Here is a 26,373-nt window from a genome sequence, read left to right as displayed (position 1 = left end):
ATGTTCAAATCCCAGGGCTTCAAGCGGCATGAATCGAAGTGCAAGATGCGTGATGCGCAGGATCAAGAGAACTTTAATCGAGAATACGATCGAAACAAACGAATGGGTGAGTCATTTCCAATTTCATTCTATTAATATCAATCATTATTGATATTGATCATAATGGAACTAGCTCGCCATCAAGCTCGATGAGCCTTGACGGCAGTTGCGGGCCCATCGCATTCAATCAAGGTTGACCCTGGACCACCAGCCTCAGGACAAGGTATGTCAATCTGCTCGTGTTTGATCGCACTGCTCTGACACTTCCAAAATGATCTTTCGGCTGCACCTATAGGTAGTCCTTCATCAGATGGTCACAATGTTATGGAGTTTGATCCTGGAAATGAGGGTGTTCCCAGCCCAGGTATGTACTTACATCTTCTCATTCATCGATTGATTAACAATCATTTATGCTACAGTCTTATCTGATGCCAGTATGGCCACCAATGTCGAACCCCTGCCTGTGCCCATTGAACAACCTTACGAATTCAAAACCGAATTTCACCCTTACAGTGGTCGTCAAACACTCTATCAATGCTTCGAGGAGTTCGGCATCACTCCTGAGACGCAAGCGCTTCCTGCAGAGCAAGAACCATGGCATCCATTCCAATCATGCGCAGATTTCGAGTTCTCTGAAATCGCTCTCGATGCTGCTCTCAACAAGAACCAAATTGACCGGCTGCTCAACCTCATGGCCCAAATATCACAGGGCCAAGCTAAAATCATGCTGAAAAACGAGTCTGATTTGTGCAAGGCATTGGACAATGCTGCGGCTGAGCTGACACCGGTGTGTACCTTCCCTTTTTCTTCAAGATATTCATTTCTGACTATTCAGATTTTTATATACTAGTTTTCAAAACACGAAGTCAAGGTTCCCTACAAGAAGGAGGAATGAGTCTTCGAGGTACATGTGCGTCCCTTATGGGACTGGGCTCTCAATTTGTTGGATAACCCACTGTTAGCACCACATTTTGTTTGGGACGCGCAGCGTGTCTACAAACATGATGGTACGGACTTTGTACGCTTCTTTGATGAGCCGTGGACAGGTGACCGGTGGTGGGACATCCAAGTATGTCACTATGTTTGATATTACTCATGTATATGTACAGTAACCATGTTTATGTTATCAGTCTCGCCTCCCACAAAACCTTGATGCCGCCCCCTTCTGTTTCATACTGTATGCTGACAAGACTAGGCTCTCTTCGCATGGCACTGTCAAAGGGTACCCAGTTGTGGCGTGTTGCGCAAATCTACCTGTCCACATTCAAAATGGCGAGGGGATTGGTGGCGGTCGGGTGGTTGGGTGGTCGGGTGGTTACCAATCATGAGTCCCATTCGCTTTGTACATACTCTGAAATTGTTTCTGATATAATTACTATAACTACAGGTTCCCGAAGATGCTTCTGAAGAAGGGAAACTCGGATACACTACCATGAAGCATGTTGTATGGCACGAGTCATTCGTCAAGCTTCTCGTCAACCTTGACCAATTCTCGAAGACCGGGTATTCATATTCGTGCTACGACAAGATCTTATGCTGGTTGTTTCCCGTCATACTGATTCTTTCTGGAGATTACGAGGAACAGTAAGTTATATATACTACAGAGTCTCACTTTTGTTCTAAATCATGATAAATAGATGCATGATGTCGCTTATACGTGGTTTACAATGCAAATGCCCATGTCCAGTCTGTCTCGTCCCTCTTGACGAGCTTCACGACCTGTCGAAGACGTTTCCAATTAGGTCTGCGAAAGATGCGCAGGCCGCACTCAACATTTACAAACAGAACCGAACTCAAGGTGAGGAAGTTTTGAAAGGGCTGGGATTGCGCCCTGTTGCAGTAAGTGGACTTTTCTTTCATTTCAATTTTACTATCAACTAACATTTGTTCAGAATGTTTTGTGGCTTGTCGAGAATTCCGATCCTCACGAGGCATTGAGCCTGGACGACTTGCACACTCTGCACGGTGGTACAGGAGGGGTACATTTACTTGGAGAGTTGAAGACGATTCTCGCTGATCTTGGACGTCAGGCACAGGACGATTTGGAAACACAGTAAGTCATTTTTTACTGTCATTGACACCACTAAAGCCCTTGCTCCCAGGGTCTCTGAGTTCCCTCGATGGCATGCTCTCACCCATTTCACTACCGTCATCCATATCACCTTTAGTGATGGCAACAAGAGGCGGGACTTGGTCAAGGTACGCACATATACATTCATGGATGCTGAATTTTCGTGGCTGATTATCGCAAAGCAAGTGTTTTATGCGGCACTCAGTGTTTTAAAGCGCCAAGTCAGTTCAGAAGGCTACCGCCTTCTTCATGTCATTCGCAGTTACCTGCAATTGGATAGTTTGATCAGGCTCGATGTCCATACAGAACGGACACTTGAAATGATAGACGCTGAATTCCTCGTCTATGATGCTGCACTCAAGGTATTTTGTCTTTCTTTTCATTGAATTGTCATTGGTACTACTGACACTATCTACTAGGACTATGTTGAATATGCCACGACGAAATCCTCCATTGAGGACATCAAGACAGACTGGAACTTTCCCAAGACACACCTTTGGAAACACGCACGACGGGACATTGAATCAAAAGGTGTGGCACGTAACTATAGCACATGCCCAAATGAGAAGCTCCATGGCCCACTGAAAGTGGCCTATCTTCATCAATCCAATGGAAAGGACGTTGCTAAGCAGGTATGTGCATTGATTTTTCACGTTATTTTGTTGCTAACAGCAGCTTGTATATACTTGTAGATCCTTCACGTTGATCATCACAAATGTGCAGCCCTGCTTTTGTGAGGACGTGTTGATACCCTCGACGAACAGCACCGCCTGCAAGCCTTAGGAGGTGACGACGATGCACTCGGTGATGAGGACCATGTCGATCACACCAATCATAATGGACATTTCAAGCTCGGCTCCCCTCAAAGTTGTGCCGTTACCATTCAGGACATCGAGAACAGGCGCGGTGCTCAGGACACAGTGTTTCAAGGCTTTCGCAGGAAGTTTTCTAATTTTGTCAACATATCATTGCCTATGTATGGATTCCACTTGACGAGATGGATTACTATTCCGGTTGATTTCCAGGTATACTACTCTTTGATTATCTTTCATCGTTTCACGCTGCTAACTGCCATATGACTTAGATTCATGAATACCGCTACCTCAGGCTCAATTATGAGAGTACCATCAACTGGAAACAGTCAACAGACCACCTCTGGTCCAATCCCTCTTTCCATGGGTCTCCACGCTTTGATTGTGCACTCATAAAGCTTACTGCGGAAAAAAATGTCTTTGTTAAGATCATACTAATGTTTCAATGTAATGTTCCAGATGTTGCCGGCACCTTCCAACTTGCACTTGTTCAACCATACACTGCTGGCATTCCTGTCGGTGGCGCTCGCAGAATCGACAAAGATTTAAGGCTCAATCGAGTCAAAGCTGTTCCTCGAGGAGATTCAATATTCGTACCTTTGAAGTCCTTTATCCGAGGAGCGGTTTTGGCCCGTGATCCAGAGCACCGAGACGAGTTTTTGGTTGTTGAGCATATTGATAGTGACATGTTCCTGCGCATGAAGGCATGGGCATGCCAATGATTTCTTCATGTGAGTTATGCTCGCTGTGTGTTTTGGCTCAAATTCTGACAATGTTCTCATTCACAGACCATCTAGCCAAAGTTTTACTACCCCTACCCAACCTACACACTCCCACAAGTAATAGGTCGGAGAGGAACCTCGTTAACGCACCACACCTCCTCAGCTTCTTTTTGAACTTTGTCCTGCGGAACCGCGTTCTCCCAAAAGTCTCACATGAACACGGCATCCGCAATGCCCTCGATATTGTGGAGCTCGCGAAGAAGGAGCTGCCCTTGACATACAAGATTGGGCGGGCGTTACCCAATGTGCTCAGCACTCTCAAAGAACATGGGCGACAAACTCGACAAGGAGAAGGGCCGGTATGTTTCCTTTCACTCCTCTACAGCATCTTCATTGACTACTTTACTTAGCGAGTCTATTGAAGCACCTGACTTTAAACAAAACGCTTCCACTGACCTCATTCGTCAACGAGCCGTCAAACGCGAACGTTCCCGGGAGGCCTCCCAAAACACCCGGCCCAGCATGCTCCTTCCCCACAACCTCCTCTTGATCTTACACCTTCTCTGGCGAAGGCTCCACCCCCACCAAACCTGACCTCAGGCCTAGTGCTGAGTTCAGAGAGGGCCGCAGATGCAGGAGAGGTGACAGTTCCTCTGGCACTAACCATGCCTCTTTAGATGCTCTATCCACCCACAAAGAACTCGACATTCTCAAAGTCGAGCATTCCCGTACTTTCTCCTCCCAAACTTGTGCCCTTCAAGATCTCCAAACCCAAGAAAAAGACCTGCACTCACAGTTTGAAGTCGCAGTATGGGAAAAGGCAGAGAGTGACATCATGTTGTGCATGAGTTAAGAGCGCACGGGGTCGTTGATGGATGAAGTTGCGAAGTTGAGGAGGACGGTGCATGAGATGCAGCAGACCATTCAGAGTGCAGTTGCGCAAGGAGCGGGATTGGGATTGGGATTGGGATTTAATTGGGAGGGTGTGATCCAGGACAAGTTCTATGGACAGTATTTTGAAGATCCTGGCTGCATCTGGTGTGAGGAGAGTCAGTGTCAGTTCGAGCGTGTCCAGCGGATAGGAAGGAAATGCGACAGCGAGTACTGAAGTGCTGAGAAGGGCTGTTCCTGCTTACTGGACTCGCTGCACTTGAACTAAACGTGTTAGTCCTACTGCAACTTAGATTTCGTCATGTCGCGCATTAAAAATTGTTCTATTGAAGAGTGTCATGGCGTCAAGTAAAGCAATGGGCTATGATAAGGCGTGAATTAATCTTCTGAATCATGCTAAGTCCTTCAGCAATCTCCGTTGGCTTATTAGTCAGCTACTGACCTCTTGCAAGACTGTTCATAGCGTTACAATTATGACAGCAGCATCGCAACGGTTTTCATCTCATTATCGAGCCCCCCAAGAGTCCCAAGGTCACAAGAAACACTCACATCTTGTGACTTCTTGTGATAATAACTGGTACTGCTCGCTCAATTCTCCATCAAGTATTAATTTATACTTACTATTAATATCACCCATCAGCCGCCTTCAAAAATCAAGTGTCTGCAGTCTGAATCGTCACCCAAGACACAGTGTGCTACTGGACATCGTCGCGCGTGGTCCACACAATGTTGCAGATATTTTCTGTGAGAACGTCAAGGTTCATCGTGTTTGTGAGTGTTACAGTGGGTTCTGCTGCCAATGATCTAATGTATTGAGTAGAAGATGTTGTCTGCGGCACTTAACCAACCGTTCCTCGACGTTCTTCACACTGTCATCACCCTGGCATGAACGGAATACAAAATTGGTCGGCTCCTTGGTAAGTACTGAGAATGTTTCTCGTGTTCCTCAGCTAAGTACTTGTCTCTCAGGATTCTGATAATACGGTGATGTAAGTGGAATTGGAACACCGTGCTGATTGATTTTGACAAATGATTAGCTTGCCATGAGGATGGTGCGTGCATTATTACTCTCTCTCCCTCTTACTCCGACCATTTCATTACTAATATTAATACTCATGCAGCTATTTTATCTTCCACGATGCTCGTTAGTGCTCTGCCTTTGAACTGGACCCTTCTGAATCCGCCTTACAACCACAGACTATGTACCAATAAAGGAGAAATCTGATCCAGTTAGGCCTCGATGCATAGGTGAGTTCGTTCGCTACACTTCAGTATCGTGTCATATTAATAATGACTTATCATCACTCTAGACAGCACCGCATCGATAGCGGAGACGGAACTGTCTCATTATAAGCAGCATGTTCAGGTCTGTTGCTGCTTGTGTCACATCACCCATTCTCACTATCTTGTCACTAATGGTTTCAAAATGATGCCTCACAGAGACTCTGATGGCGAAGACTTTGAAGCTGAGCTCAATGCAGTCAGCGATGCTGAAGATTCAGACTCTGAAGGCTTGAGTGACGATGATCTGGGAACGTTGAGGGCAGTCCTAACTGTTCCTCAGCCTGATGCACCAATGCACGAAGTTCGCAAGGTAGATCTGTGTTTTATTATATTCTCTACTGTACTAACATAATTCTACACACACAGGCTCTTGAAACTGCTCAACGAGCTTACAATACACTACGAGTAGAGTTTCGAGCTCTTAAAAAGGACTACTTCACTCTTTCGGCCACTGTTCCCGCCCGCAGCCGCAACTGCACTCTCAAGAAGACGTCTGCACTCGATATGAAGATCACTTCCCAAGGGAAGATCTATGCGTTATTCTATCACTTTTGGGTCATCCCTGGAGTATTTCCGACGACTCCCCAGCCTGATGTTGACCCACGCAGTTCTTCGCATTGGGCATCTCCCAAGGCTAAGCTCGATGGTTCTATGGCCGAATTGTACCAGTGTGTGCCCCAGGATCTCCACAAGTCCATGGAGAAGTACATGGCCTTTGATTCCTTGGTACGTCCTTTCCTCTCTTATCAATACAGTTCATTAATATGCTTATTATTATTATTAGTTTCGTGCTGCAGTTAGCGCAGAGCATTCAAACATTGTACATGCTATCAAGAGTTGCGCAGGCATTATCTTTTCAGATCTCAAGCTGGATCCATCGCTCTTTGCATCTCAGACAGATGTTAGAAAGTGGGACAACGAGGACCTCCTTGCATTACTGAAACGAAACGGCAATGGAGAATACATTCGGCTGGCACCTGTCCTATTCACGAGACCTGATGTAATGTCTGCTGATGAGTTCCTCAAGAGTCCGGTCCTTGTCAAAGTAAGTACTGCGGCTTTCATATAACACAGCATACTAACAGCTCACTAGATCATTCATGTCGAGATATTCGGGAAGAAGGTCCTGTCTGGGAAGATCAAAGGTCAGAAGGCCAGGGGCCAGCGTTGCAATGCGCAGTGTGTAACCAAAGGGTTGATTGTGGGTGCCGCTGTTATGGTAAGCAATATTTTCTCTTTTATTCATTTAATAAATGTTCGTTGACAATTCCAGGCGCGTTTTTTGTTGACGCACAATCCTGAATTCACAGCAACGGGTGCCGAGACCAAGATCAATTACCAAGCCGACTACGATTTCTACCTAGAGCGCTTATTCAAGCGCACACCATGGGCCTGTAGCATCATGAACTTCTTCAATAAGGAAGTCTTCAACATCACCAGCCCGTCTCATGCACCAGCCTCTGATGACTCTTATACCATCCCTCAACCTCGCACATGGGAGGATGACCTTCTTGATGAACTCGATGCTCCTATAATCACTCAGGTTTTGACTCCGACGACTCGCACTCCTTCACCTGCCGCTAGCTCAGCAATAGTCGATGTCACGTCCAGCTACCACATGTCCATGTCCATCAACCAAGGACAATCTGTGTCCACAACGTCGCAGCTGCAACTTGGTGTTAGTCGGTTGTCACTGGGTAACCATGAGCCGCCTGTATCAGGGACTCACAGCGCATCTTCTCGTCAATTTCTACTCCCAGTTGCTCAGCCCCCCGTACCAGTGACTCACAGCGCATCTTCTCCTCAATCTCGACTCCCGGTTCCCGAGCCTTCTGTATCAGTGTCAATGACCCACAGCGCATCTTCCTTTCAGGCTCAACTCCCAGTTCCCGAGCCACCTTTCGTGTCAGAGCCTGACAAGGCTACACGTGTCACTCGCCATGGCGGCACCAGAGCAGTTGCTCCTACCAAGGCCAGAAAGGGGAAGGGGAAGCGCTGATATGGTCAGATTTTCGGTATTTTCTGTTGTCTTACAGCTATATTATAAATAGCACAGTTGACATTAGAATAGAATTAGAAAACATGCTCGAGTCCTTGGAAATCTATTTTTGTCTTGCAATCTCATGTCGACCCTTCTAAAGCCTTGCAATGCTTACATGATTGGTCTGTGACCCCCGCCTTTGCAAGGCATCATAATGTGGGAACAGTTCCCTTTTAAGACGCCTTGAAAGATTATCTCTGTCATTGCGATGCCTTAAAAGGGGGTGTGTGAAAATTATGCCTTAAAATGTATTGTAAGGCCCTAAAATGGTGCCTAGAAATTTCCGACATAATGTCATTATACCATTTGCTTTGCTGCGCTACTATATCTTGTTTTTAGCTTCATATTAATCTACTTGGTAGTACTTGTTTTTTTCCTTATTTTACTTTTTTGTTGCTGGCTACTACTTGTCTGCTTGAAATAAAATTGTTTTTCCTTGTAACAAGTGTGAATAAGTGTGAACAAGTATAAAAAAGTGTGAACAAGCTGAAAATAAGTATGACAAAAGGGATTGTAATGTAGCTCATTCTAAAAACAAGTGCAAAAATGCTCAAATCAAGAGGACGGGATCTTCTTGGCAGCTTGTTGCTCCTTGTGACAAGGAGGCGCTCTGGTTCTTGTCAGCACTTTGCCGCTCTTGGGTGGGAAAATTAAGAGTGAAAAAGGAAATTAAGCAATATGTGAGTTTACTGATGCCAGGCACATCAGGGTGAACAATATTTAAAAGAGGTTTATATGTTGTACAAAATGTGAAGACAATATTTAATATTTAAACTAACATAAAGATGGGTGCACGACTTCAAATTTTGGTGGTGTTTTGTGTGTAATCCAAAATATCAAATATTCACAACCATATTCCCACAGACAATATGTCAACAAACATAAGAAATATAGTCAGATTTTTCATGTCTGCTTCAACTTAAAGTTCAATTTCCATGTAAAACTTTGGAGAAAACTTGAAGTTTTACAGATGACATGACATTAAAACTCAATTTAAATGTCAAGCTTTGGCAAAACTTCAAGTTTTCTCCAAAGTTTTATGTAAGAATCAAACTTTAAATTGAAGCAGACATGGAAAATCTGATTATATTTATTATATTTGTTGACATATTGTCTGTGGGAATATGGTTGTGAATATTTGATATTTTGGATGACACACAAAACATCACCAAAATTTGAAGTCGTGCACCCATCTTTATGTTAGTTTAAATATCAAATATTGTTTTCACATTTTGTACAACATATAAACCTCTTTTAAATATCGTTCACCCCGATGTGAGGGCCATCATCGATTCATCCTCCACGGTGTGAAAAGGGCAGTAATCAAGACGTCACACTCAACTCGTTTCATGTACAGACTACCTGACATACTATCTTGTATTGTAAATGATATACCAAATGATAGTTCATTGGATGCTGCAGATGCCAAGTCCAAAATCATAACTAGCAGCGAGTCAATACCCTTAGATCTTTTTTCTTATGTAGTCCGCCTATGCCGCGTTTACACCGCTGGATCTGATTTAAATGTTTATTGGAATCCTTACTTGCGCAGAGTCTGCCCGCTTCGTGTGAAAGGTTGACGGGGTTTTTTAGATGGCGCCTTGACATACACATGGGGTGAGGTTTGCGGTCCAACTCGTCGTCCGAGATCTGAGATTGGATCTGCATGAGTGGATATCTTTTATTTGACCGCATCTACGCTCATATAAGCTCAGGTATCGAAAGTACCTCAAGCTCACTGGCAAGTACGAAGGTCAAAAAACCAAGTAGTAATCACAAATTGTCCGACAAACACCCACTGGTGGGTAAGTAAGTAAGCCTTGCCCGATAATACCTAACACCAACATTAAATATCACCCCGAATATTCTCCAAGTAATGCGTGAAAACTTACCGTTGAGTTATGCATTATAGACTATTTGCACACAAGACGTTAACCTGAGAGCAGCTACACGCCATCTACCGATACTCCGATTCTTCCTATCATGACCAGTCAGCGGGATCGGCAACGGCAACGGAACGCAGAGCTTGAGGAAGTAAGTATTAGGTCACCGAGGTCAAATTCCTCCAATCCGACAACCTCAAGCCCTACGAGAAAGGCCGTTACATGCAATCATACAGAAGACACATCAGTGGTCGGTAAAGATGAGGCAGAGCGTGATGCTGCATTTGAGATACTGCTCGGCAAAGTATTGGGATATCGTTGCCTCTAGCCCCGCTATGTTGCGAGGCCTCAAGCCACCGAACGTCTTTGGCCCAATCTCGATCCGTATAAGCCAGCTTACAGTGGTTGGGAATACGTTTATGACAGCCCGGCTCGTTCTTGATGGGAATCATGGTGACTGTGGTACTCAGAGAAGATTCAATCAAGGATGTTGTTGACACAGATATGAACTGGGGATTATCAAACCCTAAAGTGGCGGTAGACGATGCAGCAAAGTGAAAAGGTGTCGAATATGGGAAGTGAGCTGGAGGGGAAGATATAGGTGAACTGGGAGAGGTGTAGAACACCTCTTCAGAGTCGTGTTGAGAGGGATCTATAGATTGATCTGCAGAAGCGTGGGACTCCCAAATTGTTTCTTGTCGTGGCGCCTGTAGCTTCCTGCTATGGACGTCAGCGGCGATAGAAACACCGGAAGCCTGTCTTCCAAAGTTCAGTGCTGTCGCAGCGGTAAGGACAACCCGGCCGTTCTTCAGCAAGGACAGATGTCAATATATGTCGGTGTTCTGAGATGTATTTATCGTGACCCACCTGTTTAAATGCACATGATTTATCTGGGAAACAACGTCGGTGCTCATGATCATTTTGGTCAGGCAGGTCATCATGATTGAGTTTGGACTATACGAAGCAACTTGCCCTTAGTCGAGTAAAAATCCCTGGTGAGGCTGCTCTTGACGTTGAGGGGCTTTTGAAGTTGATGGTGTGCAGCTTGAGCCTGTAGTTTCTGGGAAGGTCTTCGGAGTACCTTCTGGAGAAAAGTTAGACGAGCCATGATGGGCATGTTGACCACCGTCATCAACTGCGGGCCATATAATCACGATAAACTCAGGCTGCCAACATCACTGAAGTATCCCACATGTAGGCACACAATATGGTAATGGTATAACAAGGAAACTGTGAATCAGGATATAGTAGAGTTTCAACGTTCAACGGTAACCGACCATTAATAGTATTACTCACGATAGGTTTTGAACACTTCAGAAAACTCGCTAAAGCTTGAAAACAAGCACAGCCGCATGCGGCAAATTTGGAAGTCAGGCTCGGCACCATGGCTGAGTTCGAAATATGCCTGCTGTTCGCCAACAACGCCTCCGTCGTTCTGCACGACTTGGAGGCAACCCTCCAGTGTGCTCTAGAGCGATGGATCCTGAGCCGTCGACATCTCAAATACAACCACCTCCCCCCGATCCAAAACCCAAGCTGACGATTCAGTGGCAGAGTGATGACACTCTCACTGACGTCTTGGTCACCTGGCTCACCGAACACCCTCCCGACTGTCGTATCTTATTCTACTCTGATGGCAAGAAACCACCTCCCTCTCTGGATTCAAGTTCTTCTGCTCGTCCCTCGGGAAAGGACAAGTCTCAGATCTACTCTGTTATTGCTCAGGTCATCTTCAAACATCACGCAAAATATGGGCTGGAATATGCAAACAGTCAGAAGAAATTTCGTGACTCTGTCAACAACCGTATCACAAGGTATGTCATGTTTATATTTTTTGTACTATGCGCTGATAAGATCCTTAGTCTCAAAAACAAATATAAGCCCCTTAAGGCTAAATTCAGCGCAACCGGTGCTGGTGTAGTCCCTCTTGATGACGCCTCCGCTAAAAATCTACAAGGTGAGCATTCTTATTTATTTGTTTAGCGGTTTGACCGATTCAAATTTGTAGAAGAAGTCTGTCGCGAATTTCCATGGTACAAGGAACTCGACGCCATCTGGCACTCAAATCCCTCCTTTGCAGCAAAAACTACATCGTCCAAGCCTGGCGTTGACCATGCTGGTGACATGTACGCGCTAGTACGTCCGCGTGGCAGGGCTGGCCCCTCCGCACATACCAGGGGTGCTACCAGGGCTCAGCCCCCCTCTCATGTTCTGCCTCCTCATAGCCGCCCATTTACTGATTCACAAATTGATCCTCGTCTGCTAGCACCTGCTGCTCCTGCTGCTCTCGTTCCTTCGCCTGCTCCCGCTGCTCCCATTCCTTTGCCTGCTCCCGCTGCTCCCATTCCTTCACCTGCTCCCTTTCCTTCTGCTCCTCCCACTGCTCCCACTCCTGCTTTTCCTCATTTCCCTGCTCTTCCTATTCCTCCTGCTCCTCCTGCTCCTCCGGCACCTCCAAATGCCGACTTCGATACCACTATGGGCAATGTTCCTGATCTTGACGACGACGACTTATATTCCGCTGCTTTCCGTGCCCCTCTGGGCAATGCACTAGACCACTTGGATGACGACAATATGGACACTGATGCCCCGCACCCTACTTATGACCTTAACAGCCCTCCAAAGGTTGCCGGGAAAAAACGACAACTCCCATCATCGCCGTCTCCTCCTCCTAACCACCCCATCCCTTTTTCAATCACGCAGAAGTCACCCACTCCTTTCTACGACAGCCGTGCAGCATTCAGCGCTCAGGGGCCCTCTGGCTACGACGCACGACGCAGACCTTCGTCTATTGCATCGTCGTCGCCAGGGATGACTCGTAGCTCGTCGACACCTTCATCGACGACTCACAACACTTCATCGTCAGATTTTCCTGCGTCTCCGACCCTCCAGACCTCAATATCAGCGCAACCGAAGACCACAGGGTCGAAGAAGAAGAAAGCAAAGTCCGACATTCAGGAGCAGGTTGAGAGGGTCAATGGTGAGATTGGGAGTATTCAATTGGACGTCACATCACGCCATAACCTCAAGCACGAGCGCTTCCTCGCGAAGCTTGATGTGAAGAAGGACTACCATCGTGAGACGAAGAAGTACGAGTATCTTCGCGAGGCGCGCGCACATGAGGCCATGCAAGCTGCCGCCAGCCATCAACGAGAGCAGGAGACCAAGGACGCGGAAATCCGCCTTCGCGAGACAGATGTCCGAGTGCACGAGGCCCAGGCCCTTGCGCTTGACAAGGAGGCAGAGATGTGGCGCCTGAAGATTCAATTTCACCAGATGACGCAGAGCGGTAGTACCGCTTCTGCGTCTGATAGCTGACATGTTTGCTGCTGTTGTTCCCCTTCCTATCATACTGTCCGCTAGCGGCTTATTTTTGTATCATCATTGCTGCTTTCTGCTGTCGCGTTTTTTTGCTGCTGTTGCTATCTGACTTATGAATTTCTTTTGTAGTCTGTTGTTACCGGCTGTTGTTGTATCTCCCGGCCGGGCCAGCCCCACACACCTGTGTCCATGTTCCCGCCCTTCACACTGCTGTTGTGTCCCTCGCTGTCACGCGTCCAGCGTTCGAATGCCGGATCAAACAGAATCCCCCAACATGTTCGTTATCTCCTAGCACATGCTCCCGCCCTCTTACACTGCTTGTGTCTCCCTTGCTGTCACACATTCAGCGTTCAAACGCCGGATCAAACGGAATCCCCTAACTCTACCTCCCAGCTCATGCGCCCGCACTCTCACTCTCTCATACTTCCGTTCTGAATCTCGTGTTTCCCTCACTATCACACATTTCTTTTTTGTTATATCTCGTTCATTAGATACCTAGCTACATCTATATATTTTTGTGTAGTATACATGCCTTAAAATTTGACTAAGTGTTTCCAAGTCCGCTCTGATGCCGTGTGTGCCGTGTGTCTTGATGGCTTTCTGGCCGAGTTTGTTGAAGACTTTAGCGAGTTTGTTAAAGACTTTAGCGAGTTTTTTGAAGCTTTAGCGAGTTTTTTGAAGTGTTCAAAACTTATCGTGAGTAATACTAATCTTTTGCATTATTTGTATATCTATATACATACACTAGTAGAGTCACGTGGCCTACTACGCTTAGACTAGGACGCGGTTGACCATGAGCGCAGCAGAGCACAACTTTTCTGGTGCGCTGGCAACATGGAAGGGTACGCAAAGTAAATTAAATGCATAAAACGACAAGCTAACGAGCGCAGACATCAAGCTGCACGAGCTGCAAAAGACGCTGGACGCTCAAGGTATCGAGATCGTCGACAACCAGAAGGAATCTGTACTGGGTCGTAAGCAGCTTGCTGACCGCACAAAAGGTCCGCGTGCATACCTTCTTTGATTTTCAGCAGCTCCCAACTTTGTGTAGAGTTCAAGAAGATTCCAGATGATGAAAAGTTGAACTCGTTCAAAGGCCTGCTCAAAGGTTCGCATATCCTCTTCTCAGTGACCTGCCATCAATTGCTAACCCTGGCGTAGCGTACCAGACAGAGATCGACAACCTCACGAAGCGGTCAAAGGTTTCTGAGAATGCGTTCCTCAACGTGTACAAGGTCCTCGCTGAAGCACCGGATCCATATCCTCTACTCGAAGCTGCTGTCGTGCGTCTCACCCATCTTCTTCACTTCTCCCCAATCTCACACGGGCGTAGGACCAAACGGTTAAAGCCGCAGAAGCGCATGCACTGGAAGCTGAAGTTGCCCGGTTGCGTGCTGAGAACGCTGAGCTTCGACAGTCGTCTAGCGCTTTTGATGGGTCCAAGCGTCGTGTCGAACAGTTGGAGACGCGTATGGACGAGCTTGTCGCGCAGAAGGAGTCTGAGATCAATGCTGCGTACGACGAACGCATGCGTAACTACGAGGAACGGTACGTGGCGTGTTGTTTACTTAGGTCAATGTTTTGCAGTTGCATGATGCTGATTGAGATGCAGGGAACAGGACTTGCATCGCCAAGTTGCACTATATAGGGACCAAGTGCGCGATCTCCGATTGTCGAACGAATCGAATCAAGCGAAGCTTTTTGATCACAGCCAGCGTCAAGGCAAGTTGTGCTGCTTTGCTTCCTTCTTGCTGCTTCGTTATTCTTGCACGCTGACACTTCTACTTAGACCAGGAAGTTATTTCCCGTCTCGCAGAAGCTGACATGATCATGGTCGACTTGGAACGTGCGAATAGCAGAGTCGTGACCGTCGAGCAGCGGAATGTAAGTTGTATCAGCCTCTACTCCTTGTTCGTCATTTTTCTGTTGTTCCACATTATTTGTTACGCATCATCTTGCATGCGTCCACCCCAGTTACTATACAGCTGTCACATGGTTGACATATCACCACCTTCCCTTCGTTGTTATGCATGCATTTCACCCTACTATTTTCCTTTTTATTACTCTTCTGAAATCCAATTGACACTGACTACTTCCACAGGAAGCACTCCGTGGAGAGATCGAGGCATTGCGCACTGGCAGCGAAAGCAGTGAACGGTACGTCTGATCTTCCATTTCGCTTTCCCCTCCACCCACTTTTTCTGAGTGTTTGACTCTTATACGTGCTCTCAACCCAACTGACATGCATATGTTCGAACAGTGTTAGATCGCTTACAACTCGTCTCTCCGAGCTTGAGTCCGAGCGCACGCGACTCGAAAGCGCCGTTGACGTCGCACGAAGCGCTGCAGCGCGATCAGAGGAGCAGATTTCAGAGAAGGTAGGTGTCGTTTCAAGTTTGGAGAGACATACCTCATGATAACCTAAACACACCACAGGCTCGTGAAGCAGACTCTGCTCGTGCAGAAGTAGACGCTCTCAAGATCAAACTAAAAACATACGCAGATTACGACGAGGTGAAGCGAGAACTGGAGATTCTGAAGGTGCGCCTTTCCCTCGTGTGTCCTTCTCATCGTGTCGACCCCATGATAGTACGTTGAATTTGCAGGTCTCGACCCCGATGATGATTGGTCAAGTCCTGATGAGGACGAAGACGGAGTACATCTGCCAAATCCAAATGCGGACAAAGCAAATGCACAGCACGGAAAGAGTCTTGAAGTGCTCCTTGCGACGAAGAATAAACGGATATTGGAGGAGTTGACTCAATTTAGGGTATGCTTACTGTTGATTTTGACCTCTTCATCCAACTTTCTGTTCCATAGATCCTCCACACATCTCTTGAAGCCTCCCTCAAAAGCACACAAGATGAGCTCGCAGATACGCACACAGAACTTGCCAAGCAACAAGCCCTTTGTGAGAAACTCGAGACGGACCTACTTGCTCTGAACACCAACAATGGGGGCGGGTTAAGAGAGGAGAACGGGGAGAACGGGGAGAGTGGGATTTCGGGGCTTGGGCTCGAATTTGGCTTACGGACCAAGGTTTGTCTACGTTTGAAGGAGTTAATTTGGGCAGTTGGTACAATTGATATGACAGGACGCAGCGGATCCAAGCACCACACGCTCGACACCGATACCTTTCACGTCATCCGCCGATACCTCGATTCTTCCTATCGTGACCAGTCAGCGGGATCGGTTCCGGCAAAGGAACGCAGAGCTTGAGGAAGTAAGTGTCAAGTTTGGCATTCACATTTCTGCTACAGCTCTTCTGTCGTCATTCATCCCGCCCGATGCTAACCCGCCCCCAGGAACTACGTAAACACTACCACACCATCTCAGAACTCCGCACCGAAATCAAATCCCTCCAATCCGACAACCTCAAGCTCTACGAGAAAGTCCGTTACATGCAATCATACCGCGAACAAGGATCCGTCTCGCAGCTTGACCCTCTTCCGCCGTCTTCTTCCTCGGCATTTAACGGAAGCGGAAGCGGGAATGTAAGTGGAAGTGGTGGTGGTGGAAGGGACGAGTTAGGGAAATGGCGCACGAGGTATGAGGAAGCGATGAATCCGTTTGAAGCGTTTCGTGGGAGGGTATGTGTCCTGTACTTGGGCTTCGTGTGTGCTGGGTTGATGATTGTCGTTCAGGAAGCGACACGTGCATATGAGGCTCTCAATCCTGTCGAGCGAGGTGTGCTCGTGCTCACGCGTGGGATTATTGGGAACCGGCGTGCACGTACGGCGTTTATCTTTTATGCGGCAGCGTTGCATCTCTTAGTTGTCGTCACGGTGTATGAGTGTGCGTGGTCAAGCGGGCAGCTGCAGGTTCAGCCGGGGCCCTACTGATCATGGTGGAGTCTTGAGCGAGATAATCCTAGTTGACCGCTCGCTTTAGAGTTCACCACGTCGTGGAACTTGGAGGGACACATGCTCAAAGCTGATTAGATTATATGCTGTAAAATATCAATGCACTATGGCTATGTTACATGCTGAGACACGCAATCACCCTCCTGAATCGCACTACGCAGTTTTAAACGTCGAAGTCTTTGTACTCCGCGCCCTATAAAACGCAAGCGCGTGATCGACAGCGTCCAAGAGGGGTTTCATAGCCTATCGCAAAAGCGCGTTCAGCACAAATCATCCAAACAAAAGAAGAGAACAAAGACTCACCACCTCTACTCTCTCAGGCTCTACACCCTCTAATTGGCCCGCCCGCACGAGCGCCTCGACTTTCTCGCGCGTCTTACTGAGATAACCCGCCATCTTAGCTGCTTTAGCTACGCTTTGAGAGGGCGTGGCGCCTGATGAAGTAGTCGTTGGGGGAGGATAGAGAGAAGTCCAAAATTGCCTCAGGAACTCGTTTGCAGCCGTTTGGCATGTCGTGAGTTGGCGGAAGAGCGTTGGTGGGAAATCAGCTTTAAAGCAAGGGTTTGAATGAAAGAGGTGGTGATTGTGAGGGGTACGCACTTTTTCTAGTGCGGATATCTAATCGCGCAGAGACATTTTGAGTCATTGAGTCAAGCGCTGCGTCTCCTGCTCTTTTGTCTATTCGAAGCTGTAAAGGAATTGGGAATGTGTCGTCGATACATCAAAAAAGGAGACGTTACCTGACTGAATCGCGTCTCCCAACCCCTAAAGCCATGTTTCAATTCTGTAAAAGCGGCGCGGACGTCAACGACCTGATTATTCAGTGTGTGAGTACTTTGAGATACAAGAGAATAGAATGGAGGGAAATGCACCTCACTACCTGCCTGCTCTGAAGCACTTCGAGCAAGCTGTCCCTCGAAATACCGCTCGCGGTCTTGCATCTGGAGCGTGATTCCACTCATAGCTTCTGAGTCCCTTAGATCATCGAGCGTGATCTGGGCGTATGCGTCGTCGTCCTCATCGTTACCACTATCAATGCGTCGGCGTTTGGCGGGTGGTACTTCGCCTCTGTCATACATTGAGCTCGTCAAGATCAGTATGGATTCTGAAAAGAAGAGACAGACAAAGCGGAATTGAGTAATCGTTCAGAATGCTCATTGAATTTTCGGATGAGAGGGAGGGCCCCGCGTTGTCTTCCGGCTTGCATCGTCACGTCCTTTTCGTTTCCTGTCTGTTCAGGGTAAGAGAGAACATGAACCAAACATGCTAGATGGTATTACCTCTACATGGTCCTCAAGTGTCGCTCCTATATTGATGTAGAGGTCCGAGACTTCGTTTCGTGCTCTTCGGGGCTCTAGCTCTGTGGAATGAAATGACGGGGGTGAATTTCAGAGTAGATAGAAGTGGTGTACCATCGTCGTCTTTCTCTAGGTATTTGTCGAATATGGGGTCGTCTTTTACGACGTGCTGCGTAGCCGAGGAACGGATAGAAGCACGGTGGGCGTTGAAGAGCTTTGACTGGAAATATCTCTTCCAGAACTCGGCTTCTGAGAGCTTGTAGCGGTGCAGTTTAGATACAGGCGATGAATATGGAATTGGGACGGACCTTGTTAGGAACGTTGTCATTGTATGCTTTTGCAACGACGGGGAACTCGTCGAATATGTCGTGAACTAGCTGTGGGGTGATAACAATCTTGACCTCGCCACCTTCTACGGTCTGTGGTCTAGGGTCGACGAGCTGGCCTGGACGCCCGCGTTTCTGGCCCTCTGCAGCAGCTTCTGCAAGCAAGAGGTGCTTCATAATAACTCAGGACAAGAAAGGGGTGTATAAAGGCAGGATACGATACCTCTCTGCCATCCCAAAACTCAGACTCAGTGATTTGACCACTCATAACAAGCTCTTTATGTAGCACCAAAAGTTCAGGATTCGAAAGGAGGACTTTTTTTCTGAGGCGAAAGTCAGTTGCTGCATCTATACCGGAGAGGATTGGAGTGCGAGTGTCACTCGAGACGGAGGTGGCACGGGATGTGGATGGGATTGGTGCAGGTGTCTTTGCAGGTGTGCTGAGTGGTGTCGGTTTTGGTAAAGGTGTCGGTGCAGCGCTCCGGTTTCGAGAGATGATGTTTGTGAGCTCTTGCTTGAATGCTTCCCGCTCGGCGTACGCGACTGCTGAAGGCGAAGTGAAAGTAAAATTATGTCCTGCTTCATCGTTTACAAGTCCAAGTTTGAGGCGGACTTGAGCAGCGCCTTCTTTGCTGCAGAACAGAGCTGGAAGCGATAATGAGCTTGATGTGATGTGAATTGAGTTTACTTACAAGATGCTTCTGGGTGCTGAACACGGACTGCTGGTGTTTTCTTGCCTTCTTGTGTCCATATTAAAAGTGAATCTGTTAGTTCGAGAGTACCGGGTTGTTTTTTGTAGGATGCTTTGGCGGAACACAACGTCGTAGGCATCGTCGACTTTGCGCTCACACAACCACCTTCCAATAATGTACACTTTTAAACACCGCGACGTACAACACCAAGCTCACCATTCTAAGATCGACTTATCTCTTTAACCACCATGACCGCGATCAGAACCCAGTTGATCGTCTTCGACTTTGACTGGTAATTCATTCTCATTCGCTCCGTCATTTATCATACATGTCTCGCATCCTAGGTCGATGGCAGATCAAGACACTGATCGCTGGGTATTCGAAGTCTTGGCGCCTGATATCCGCAGAAAGATGAAAACGCTCCAACAAAGCGTTCAATGGACCGATCTCATGTCCGTGCACTCCATTTTCCTATCCAATCAACCTCACATGGCTTGCAGAGCACAGTCGTTGCAGGAAATTCATGCACGCGGCAGGACGCGTGAGGAGATCGAACATACCCTTCGTCAAATGCCGTTCGTGAGTAACTCGCATGTAGGGGAGTAGGCATCTTGAAGCATATACTTTTAGCACCCCGCGATGGTACGCGGTATCACCAACCTCAAGGGAGCGTCCAACCCCACCACTACATTATTTTGCCTCTCTAACGCTAACTCTGTTTTTATCAACACTATTCTTGAGGTGCCTTCCCTCGCGTTTCGAGTTCGTCGCTTTGGCTCATGAGGAATCGCAGTCCAAAGGGCTGCAAAACCTGTTTGAAGAAATCGTGACTAACCCAGCAGAGTTTGATCCTTCGGGTTTACTCAAGCTCCGTCGTAGAGTCGACCCCGACGGGCCTCAGCACAGCTGTGCAGTCGGATGCAGCCCCAACATGTGTAAAGGTCATTTGTTCCGCTCCATACGACCGCAAAATCTTAGCTAACGCAGCACCCAGGTGAAGAGCTCGCTGCGTTTTTGGAGCGCCACAAGCCTGGCTACGACCGTATCGTCTATGTTGGAGATGGGTCTAATGACTTTTGTCCTATCCTCAGACTGCGAAGGTAAATCTGCATCATTTTCTACTTTTATCTCGTTGCTGAGGTTTAGTAGCCAGGATCTAGTGCTCTGCCGGCGGTTCCGTGGCCTCGAGGGCCGCATTTCTCGAGAAGGTGGTCATCAGTGTCAGGTCAAGTACTGGGCGGGCGCTTGGGAGGTCGAAGAGATCTTTAATCAATTCATAGAGAAGAATTGAAGGTGGCGATGCTGCTGGATGGCGTCGATCGATGTTATTGGAGTATTTATGGCTGCATGGATGCTGCCGGCACTTTACGAGGTGCCCTGATTTAACATTATGGAAACGTCTATCGCATATGGCATCTAGATATGATATCAAAGTTTGGCCTCACAGATGTTTAAGCGCCAATAACCATAGATTTCATACTGACAAGGCCTATCTTATTACCTTCTGTCCGAGTCCATCACAGCTGCGACAATACTCCTGAGTCATCCCATTTGTACTGGTACTGGCACCAACTGGGAGGAAGTTTAACATCATATCTCAGTCTGTCGTTCTTACCGAGTCCCCATTTTCTGTTGTGCATGCCTCAGCAGGTCACTCCTCCATGGTGTCTTGAGCTTTCCAACCACCGATGTCAAGACCATGTATGTAGCAATATGCATCACTTGGCAATGAATGGTATGGGTGATACAAGTCTTCGGAAGTGCCCCTTCAACTTATGATTCAATCGCGTCATCACGGAGGTCGTCCTCCGATTTATCGTCCGTGCAGGACTCAGGTAAATTCAAGATATCCACCAACTTTGGCAGACCAATATCCTCGGGTGAAGTCAAAATGTATCAGGATTCATTTGCTGTGTGCAAGGCAAGCTGTACAAATGGAGGATGCGAGTTTGATGGTTATGATTAGCTATAGATGAGGACACGAAATAAGGATACATATCAATAAAATAAGAACTGCCAGTACGAAGCGACAATAGAACTGAAATACCCTCGCACATTCACCAATGCTAGCAACAGCAATACGACCGGTCGCCTCCGTGTTGCCCGGTGTCTGCCTGAACTGCTACCGTTTGCTTTTGCTGCCGTGAATTGGGGTCCGGTGTAGGAGGTTCATGATAGTCTTCATCACGTATCAAAGAGTGCTCACTCTCAGGAGCACCCGCTGCAGCATTACGCTGCATGTTTACATATCAGACACCCAAGACACAATTATGAATATAGACCGGGCACACCTGTCGACCCTGCGCAAAAGGAACATCGACAACAGGCGGCATTGCATGATGGGGCAGCCAGGTGAATAGGTGCCGTAAGTAAGTTTTGAAGGTGGTGGTGGTGGTGGTGGTGGTGGTGGTAGTAGTGGTGGTGGTGGGTGGTACAGGTAGAGGAGCTGAACGAGGGGTTCTCGTCATAGCGAGCCTGAGTCTTTAAGACGTCCAGGGCGCTGTTGAGGTCGTGACCTGGAAATCTGAGAATGCTGTAATGAATGATGTGAAAAGAAGAAAGACCCGCTGTTGCACACACTTGATGCATTCCATAGAAGAAATTGGGTCCTATATCGTAGCCATCATGACCATGCTCGGGTATCTCCGCCTGCATACAGGTCGGTAAAGAAAGAAATGAGAAAGAGAGTACATACGCCAAGAATACGGTCATCATGTGCAGCGAGTGCACTACATCGCTTCTTAAATTCTGGGTCAAATGGTGGTGAGTATGTAGCCTGAGTGGCGTCAATGAAAACTTGCCATTGGACCAATCAAGGCAGCTGGCTTTGGCAGATTCGTCGATGGTGTCCATCATGTATTTGTGTGCTTCGAGGGCTTCATTGGGTTCACCTCCCGAAAGGAAAGCCTGGCACCGTTTCTGGTTTGCAGTGAGACGCAAGGACTTGACGTCCCAGCCGAAGAGCTAGACAAAGCACTCAGTTATGAAAAATATTATGTATATATCATCTTGACACACCACGGTCAAGTCCTCGAATATTTCATGAATGGCTTTCGATGAGAAAGCGCTGGAGTTGATAGCGGTAGTGAAGTGGTCAGCAGCTTCGTCATAACGCGCACCATTCAAGGCTGTGATTCCGAGCTGAACGCGTAGATATGTCTAATGTGCAAGTGACGAAGATCAGCGTTGATGACCGAGCGTGGCTGCACGATATTTACTTCTACGACATGACACCCGAGGGGATCGGTATTCGGACAAGCGGCAGTGAATTCTTCAACGAGCAGCATTGCTTCCTCGCGTTGATCTGCGTTGAAGAGTGCAATGGCCTGAAACACACAGTGAAATAGAGAAGATGCAAAACAAACTGAAGCTACCTTGATCAAGAGGAGAAAATGATTGGCTTTTGAATCTTGGTTTGGGAACACGGATGCAACGTCGAATGCTATCCTTGCCTCCCGGACGCAGCCTTTTCCGCAGAGGGCGATTCCTTTGGCGATGTAGCCTGTCAATGAAGGCTGAATACTGACGGACTATGTCATGAATGAAGGTTAGCCTTTTGCAAGAAGACCATGACGGGTCAGCATAACTCACTTCAATTGCATCCTGAAGAGCATGGTCCCAGTCGTGATTTCGGGCCATGATGAATGAGCGATTGGCGTAAGAAGTATAAGGGTTGGCATCGGTATCGATCTCTTGGTTGAGTAACTCTTCAGCGGTGTGCAGGTCCCCAATGATGCATGCATTGCGGGCTGTCGCAATATCCAAGATCTACACGAAGAATGCTCGAATTGCGTCAAGTATGAGAGTCGAGGATGGAAACTCGCCCTTGAATTGAGGTCACTCGGTACTTCATACTCTGAGATCTTTTTATCATGACCTCCGCTGAGGATGTGCTTGCCATCCATAGAAAATGTGATACATGTCAGGCTGGATGGGTGCTTGAAGATTGCGATGGTTCGCTGATCTGAGAGCCGCCAGAGACGGAGATGGTTGTCATCAGATGCAGAAGCGACGAGAGTGCCAGCGGGATTAATGGCAATGGCGTAGATACTGCGAGTATGGCCTTCCCAGGGATGACCGACTTGCTCCCAATTTAATGGATCCCACTCCCGTATGGTAGGATCGTCTTTATTGCCTGCTGAAAGAAGGCATTTGCCATCGGGCGTCCGTGACCCCTGAAAGATGCGACGCGCTCCCTCGTGCTTGAATTATAAATTTCGTTATTGCTATCTGTTGCGATGGCAAGAAGTTTCCCAGATGGCGAATATCGAACGCAGTTGATCTTAACATCACACTTGATTAGGTTCTCCTTGCATCTGCCATGTTTCGGTACTCCAAAACCTCGTCGTTTCGTCCCATGAACCAGTGGCCAGCATCGTACCATCAGGAGAAAAATGCAGCGAGGTGATCCACTTGGAGTGCGCTTTAATGGGTTGAGTGATGGATTCACCTGTTTCTCCGTGCCAGACAATGAGCTCTCCCTCTGTATCACCGCTTGCTATCATTTGACCATCTCGTGATACCGCCAATGCCCACACTCCACCGCTATGTCCTTCCATCTTCTTCAACACAACACCTGTCTTCAAGTCCCACAGACGAAGTGTCTTGTCGTTCGAGGCTGTGACTATTCGTCGCTTGTCAGGGAACACTGCGACTGCCTTTACGATCCCCTGATGATCTTCAAAAGTTCGAAGGGGTATGGTGCTTGACATTGATTGGAGGTTGATGGTGTCGAACACGGTCCAGGGATTGTGGGTGTCTTTCTCCCTCAACGCGCACCAGTCGTCGACAACATCCACAAAGTAAATTGCCATCGAGCAGCAGCTCTTCATGCAAATTATCGAACGCTAGTGTTGCTGCTCCTCATATGGGCTTGTCTCCATGCGGGATCCTTCCACCCTTGACTCTAGCTGGGGTTTTCGCACACGACTTCTTCCATTGCACTTTCCCTCTGCTCTACCGGCTCTCCCTCATCAGCTATCTTCTCAGGTCACTTCGCTTCCCTTCTGGTTCACGAGATGCGACGTCCTGTTGTTTCACTCGAGTAGTCCAGTGACATTCTCGAATTCGTATGTGCTAGCGTCTTTGCACTTGCAAACAGCTTTTCGTTTGATGATCGACCGCTGTGATATTGTTGATCTTGTCTGAAATGTTTGGCGAGACAGAGTTGAGATATTATAAATGTTGTTTCTGGTATTGAACGTTGCCCCCACCTGGAGATGAGTGAATATTTAAATGTCGAGTGTTCCAATAAAAAAGATTGTCGTCGGCAGGTTTTGAGCCCGGACAATCCAAGAGAAACTCTCTTGTGTACACCACTGCCGCCAGGACAAAGTTGAGATGTACCTCGGGGGGACTGTACATACTAAGTGAATGTCAAGGTGTGATAAAGAATAAAATTAATTTCTTGGCAGGTTTCAAACCTACTCAGTCCAAGAGAATAGCAACGTTCAAGGGGTTTCTGCAACTGTTAGTAGTAGTTGCCGGCGTAGCTTCGAGGCTACTTGGATTTCTCTATCAGACATGAGTGCTTACACTCTAACACACATCAAGCTGACCATGATCTCCCTCGAATGGCAAATGGATTTCGTTTCATAAATCATAAATCATATACATATACATATACATAACACACGACATACACGAGTAGGTAAACCAGCACCAAAACTCTCTTCACAAACAGACGTCAGTCTCCATAAAATCACCGATGACCACCCTGCTGTGCCCAATCAGTTCCAGTCTCCGGAACGATGCCCATTGGGTCATGCGCGTCAAAGATACGGCGGTAACGGCCTCCTGCGCGTACATCGAGGGCACGGCCTTGAGCCAATGCGGTATGTATGGCTTGTTGAAGTGTCTCGTTGGGACGCTGCGGTGCGTACATGTCAAATTTTATGGAACGCATGTGTTCTGGGCAGTGTTCGCTGCAAACAGGCGTCAAGGGATAACCATTGATCCTGTCACGGAGTACATTCGGGTCCCGCTCGTACAAAATGTCATTGTATTTGGAGTCAGGCCAGCGAGACTGGGGATTGGCTGGCGCCGGAGTCGGGACGGCGATATGGGACGGAACCTCTCGAATGTTTACGCGTGAGCTTTGTGCGAAGCGAGTGAGTACCGGATGAATGGAGCAGGGGTTAGGAAGAGGGGGAGCAGGAGCGTGGGGAGGAGGAATGTTCGAACGACCAGCGCTCGACTTGGCGCGAATACGTTTGCCAATCCGGCACTGCGAGTATGGTCGTCAGGGATCTGTAGTACACCCGCCGAAGCTTGATGAACAGTGGCCTCATGTCTCTGTATTCTGCGGGACATGGAAGGGTAGGCTTGTTGTCCACTTGAATTCGAACCACGGACAGACAATTGGGGCCTGGTGCTTCGTGAGTTTAAAGAAACGGTTCTGAAACCGCTGCGAGGCACGCCCTGGGTTGGTTCAGGGGAATGGGGAAACTTGGCCAACAAACCCTCGCGTGCGTCAGAGTTCGCGCGAGTCGGACCGTGGTAGTAGGTGTGTTGCGACAGTTTGCCGTGGTGGATCTCGAGCATCCCCGGAGCTTGCTCGACGTAGACGATGTCGGACTTTTTAAGGGGGTTCTTACCACGGTACGCGGGTTTGGAAGGATCGGCACGAGGCTCGCGCATCCTCCCTTGTGAAGAGAATCCGTATGGCATCGACTTGGAGTGCTTAAGCGACGCCGTCTGGTCGTCGTTGGACCTGAGGAGTATTGATTAGTATGATTACAATGAGTAGAACATGAAAGCGGTAGGCTCACTTTTGAAACATCTTCTTGAACGAATTCATAATTGATATAGGAAAACAAGGAGATGCAAAGTTGCAAATAATATGAGGCGGGAGTGTGTGTGGTGGTGTAGGGTACGTGCATGTCAGTATATAAAGGTTGGGCTGCTGTGGACGCACCATGGTATCCACAACCACAACCACAAAGCGGTTTCTCAATATCCGAGGATGATACATTGTGAATGCTCTTTCTAATACTCCGATTGCCCACCTAGAATCAAAGCAATGCCATTGATGTCGCCCCATTTGCACCACAAAGGTAGACAATGCGACAACCAAGCGATTACAAAGTAAAGTTGCCACAGGCCGGCCCAATGAATGCATCGCGCATCTT

General features: G+C 47.7%; 9 protein-coding genes across 9 annotated transcripts; 5 read left to right on the top strand and 4 right to left on the bottom strand.

Annotated features, from left to right (window-relative positions):
* Positions 1-475: 475 nt before the first annotated feature.
* Positions 476-3,644, top strand: F5891DRAFT_1126635 (uncharacterized protein; the record flags this gene model as incomplete). The annotated part of the gene is made up of 11 exons (XM_041364110.1): positions 476-830; positions 936-1,108; positions 1,170-1,334; positions 1,427-1,623; positions 1,677-1,878; positions 1,932-2,092; positions 2,142-2,238; positions 2,293-2,472; positions 2,530-2,742; positions 2,875-3,135; positions 3,195-3,644. The coding sequence occupies 11 exons, from the start codon at positions 476-478 to the stop codon at positions 3,642-3,644; spliced, it is 2,454 nt and encodes an 817-aa protein (XP_041229791.1).
* A 50-nt stretch (positions 3,645-3,694) lies between these two features.
* F5891DRAFT_1206908 (uncharacterized protein) lies at positions 3,695-4,752 on the top strand (the record flags this gene model as incomplete). The annotated part of the gene is made up of 4 exons (XM_041369051.1): positions 3,695-4,003; positions 4,166-4,285; positions 4,322-4,439; positions 4,499-4,752. 4 exons carry the CDS (start codon positions 3,695-3,697, stop codon positions 4,750-4,752), a joined length of 801 nt encoding a protein of 266 aa, XP_041229790.1.
* A 1,212-nt stretch (positions 4,753-5,964) lies between these two features.
* Positions 5,965-7,818, top strand: F5891DRAFT_1184408 (uncharacterized protein; the record flags this gene model as incomplete). The annotated part of the gene is made up of 5 exons (XM_041366435.1): positions 5,965-6,129; positions 6,186-6,545; positions 6,604-6,864; positions 6,913-7,038; positions 7,093-7,818. The coding sequence occupies 5 exons, from the start codon at positions 5,965-5,967 to the stop codon at positions 7,816-7,818; spliced, it is 1,638 nt and encodes a 545-aa protein (XP_041229789.1).
* A 2,033-nt stretch (positions 7,819-9,851) lies between these two features.
* Positions 9,852-10,851, bottom strand: F5891DRAFT_977098 (uncharacterized protein; the record flags this gene model as incomplete). The annotated part of the gene is made up of 4 exons (XM_041376671.1): positions 9,852-9,946; positions 10,144-10,549; positions 10,611-10,633; positions 10,704-10,851. The coding sequence occupies 4 exons, from the start codon at positions 10,849-10,851 to the stop codon at positions 9,852-9,854; spliced, it is 672 nt and encodes a 223-aa protein (XP_041229788.1).
* Positions 10,852-13,713: 2,862 nt separating this feature from the next.
* Positions 13,714-17,069, top strand: F5891DRAFT_1140624 (CASP C terminal-domain-containing protein). Its single transcript, XM_041364892.1, has 16 exons — positions 13,714-13,760; positions 13,816-13,906; positions 13,955-14,065; positions 14,116-14,172; positions 14,226-14,347; positions 14,398-14,612; positions 14,677-14,786; positions 14,854-14,948; positions 15,166-15,221; positions 15,325-15,442; positions 15,501-15,605; positions 15,655-15,834; positions 15,885-16,107; positions 16,166-16,287; positions 16,370-16,654; positions 16,709-17,069. Exons 2-16 carry the CDS (start codon positions 13,858-13,860, stop codon positions 16,904-16,906), a joined length of 2,046 nt encoding a protein of 681 aa, XP_041229787.1. The 5' UTR covers positions 13,714-13,760; positions 13,816-13,857; the 3' UTR covers positions 16,907-17,069.
* F5891DRAFT_1013432 (uncharacterized protein) lies at positions 17,070-19,389 on the bottom strand. The gene is made up of 11 exons (XM_041360790.1): positions 19,244-19,389; positions 18,775-19,196; positions 18,534-18,722; positions 18,340-18,481; positions 18,208-18,287; positions 18,052-18,158; positions 17,800-17,995; positions 17,668-17,739; positions 17,528-17,615; positions 17,231-17,475; positions 17,070-17,170 (listed from the first exon to the last, which is right to left on the bottom strand). The coding sequence occupies exons 1-11, from the start codon at positions 19,380-19,382 to the stop codon at positions 17,081-17,083; spliced, it is 1,770 nt and encodes a 589-aa protein (XP_041229786.1). The 5' UTR covers positions 19,383-19,389; the 3' UTR covers positions 17,070-17,080.
* Positions 19,390-19,404: 15 nt separating this feature from the next.
* On the top strand, positions 19,405-20,838 carry F5891DRAFT_1013430 (phosphatase phospho-type). Its single transcript, XM_041360789.1, has 7 exons — positions 19,405-19,535; positions 19,588-19,695; positions 19,744-19,822; positions 19,874-19,984; positions 20,037-20,184; positions 20,238-20,343; positions 20,393-20,838. Exons 1-7 carry the CDS (start codon positions 19,492-19,494, stop codon positions 20,532-20,534), a joined length of 738 nt encoding a protein of 245 aa, XP_041229785.1. The 5' UTR covers positions 19,405-19,491; the 3' UTR covers positions 20,535-20,838.
* Positions 20,839-21,309: 471 nt separating this feature from the next.
* On the bottom strand, positions 21,310-24,057 carry F5891DRAFT_1184402 (WD40-repeat-containing domain protein; the record flags this gene model as incomplete). The annotated part of the gene is made up of 11 exons (XM_041366434.1): positions 21,310-21,477; positions 21,535-21,689; positions 21,760-21,892; positions 21,939-21,972; positions 22,041-22,207; positions 22,262-22,402; positions 22,462-22,569; positions 22,618-22,773; positions 22,835-23,011; positions 23,092-23,381; positions 23,625-24,057. The coding sequence occupies 11 exons, from the start codon at positions 24,055-24,057 to the stop codon at positions 21,310-21,312; spliced, it is 1,962 nt and encodes a 653-aa protein (XP_041229784.1).
* Positions 24,058-24,876: 819 nt separating this feature from the next.
* F5891DRAFT_1013418 (uncharacterized protein) lies at positions 24,877-25,794 on the bottom strand. Its single transcript, XM_041360788.1, has 2 exons — positions 25,502-25,794; positions 24,877-25,469 (listed from the first exon to the last, which is right to left on the bottom strand). The coding sequence occupies exons 1-2, from the start codon at positions 25,784-25,786 to the stop codon at positions 24,945-24,947; spliced, it is 810 nt and encodes a 269-aa protein (XP_041229783.1). The 5' UTR covers positions 25,787-25,794; the 3' UTR covers positions 24,877-24,944.
* Positions 25,795-26,373: the final 579 nt, after the last annotated feature.

The sequence above is a fragment of the Suillus fuscotomentosus genome, assembly GCF_016647785.1.
Source record: "Suillus fuscotomentosus strain FC203 chromosome Unknown F5891scaffold_10, whole genome shotgun sequence".
In the NCBI taxonomy this organism is placed as follows: domain Eukaryota; kingdom Fungi; phylum Basidiomycota; class Agaricomycetes; order Boletales; family Suillaceae; genus Suillus; species Suillus fuscotomentosus.
Note: the sequence above shows the minus strand (reverse complement) of the source record. Positions and strands in the feature narration are given on the sequence as shown.